The sequence below is a fragment of the Sphaeroforma arctica genome (genome assembly GCF_001186125.1).
Source record: "Sphaeroforma arctica JP610 unplaced genomic scaffold supercont1.10306, whole genome shotgun sequence".
Taxonomy (NCBI): domain Eukaryota; class Ichthyosporea; order Ichthyophonida; genus Sphaeroforma; species Sphaeroforma arctica.
The window spans coordinates 1-956 of NW_014030252.1; the positions used below are offsets into that span (position 1 = coordinate 1).

General features: G+C 35.5%; 1 protein-coding gene across 1 annotated transcript; it reads left to right on the forward strand.

Moving 5' to 3' along the window:
• Nucleotides 1–239: 239 nt before the first annotated feature.
• Nucleotides 240–413, forward strand: SARC_17299 (hypothetical protein; the record flags this gene model as incomplete). The annotated part of the gene is made up of 1 exon (XM_014288604.1): nucleotides 240–413. A coding segment is annotated over one exon (174 nt), but the record flags the coding sequence as incomplete, so codon positions are not given.
• Nucleotides 414–956: the final 543 nt, after the last annotated feature.

Below are 956 nucleotides of genomic sequence, written 5' to 3' on the forward strand. Positions count from 1 at the left end.
TATATATATATATATATATATATATATATATATATATATATATATATATATATATATATATATATATATATATATATATATATATATATATATATATATATATATATATATATATATATATATATATATATATATATATATATATATATATATATATATATATATAGCATGTTGATATATGGATATCTACTAATCATACAGAGAGCCGTATGCGTAAACTTAGGCGAGAGGTGGCCAAGATGCAACGCGCTAAAGAGGATGCCAATGTCGAGGCTGGTGCTCAGCGTAGGGCCAGTCTTGCAAAGCCACAAACACAGTCACCGCCAACAACACAGCCAACGCGCACCGATGACTCAAGTGCACCCGAGCGCAGTGCAGCAACGGATATGGCGAAGATGGCAATGGGTGTGACGGTATGTGTATATGTGTGTGTATATGTGTGTGTATGCCTGTGTGTGTGTGTATGTGTGGGTGTGTTTGTGTGCGTTACATATATATATATATATGTGTGTGTGTCTCCGTATATTCACATATACATAAATATATACATACTTCTTTGTATTGGTTTGGGTATTCGCCCTACCTGGTTGAGACAGCGCTGTAGTGTTTAAGGTTTTAGGGTTAAACCCCTATAAATCTTATAAACCCTAAGTAACGTTGAGCTGGTGGTGCTAGTGCATGGAAGACTCAGCCTTTAGCCGTGTGTCTTCAAATGGAAGCCTGCCATGACCACGAGGAATCGTATAGTCAATCTTGGTTCCGTTCCTCTAATACACTCCGACCAGACAGTACGATCTATGGCAGCTCATATATACTTTTAGTTTTTAATTTGCTGCTAAAAGATCCAAACTGACCTGTAACACAGCATAGGGAGGATTCTACTTGTAGAATATATTGTATTACTACACATGCCTTCTTTATCCAACTTCATACCTTATTATATCATTTATATATAG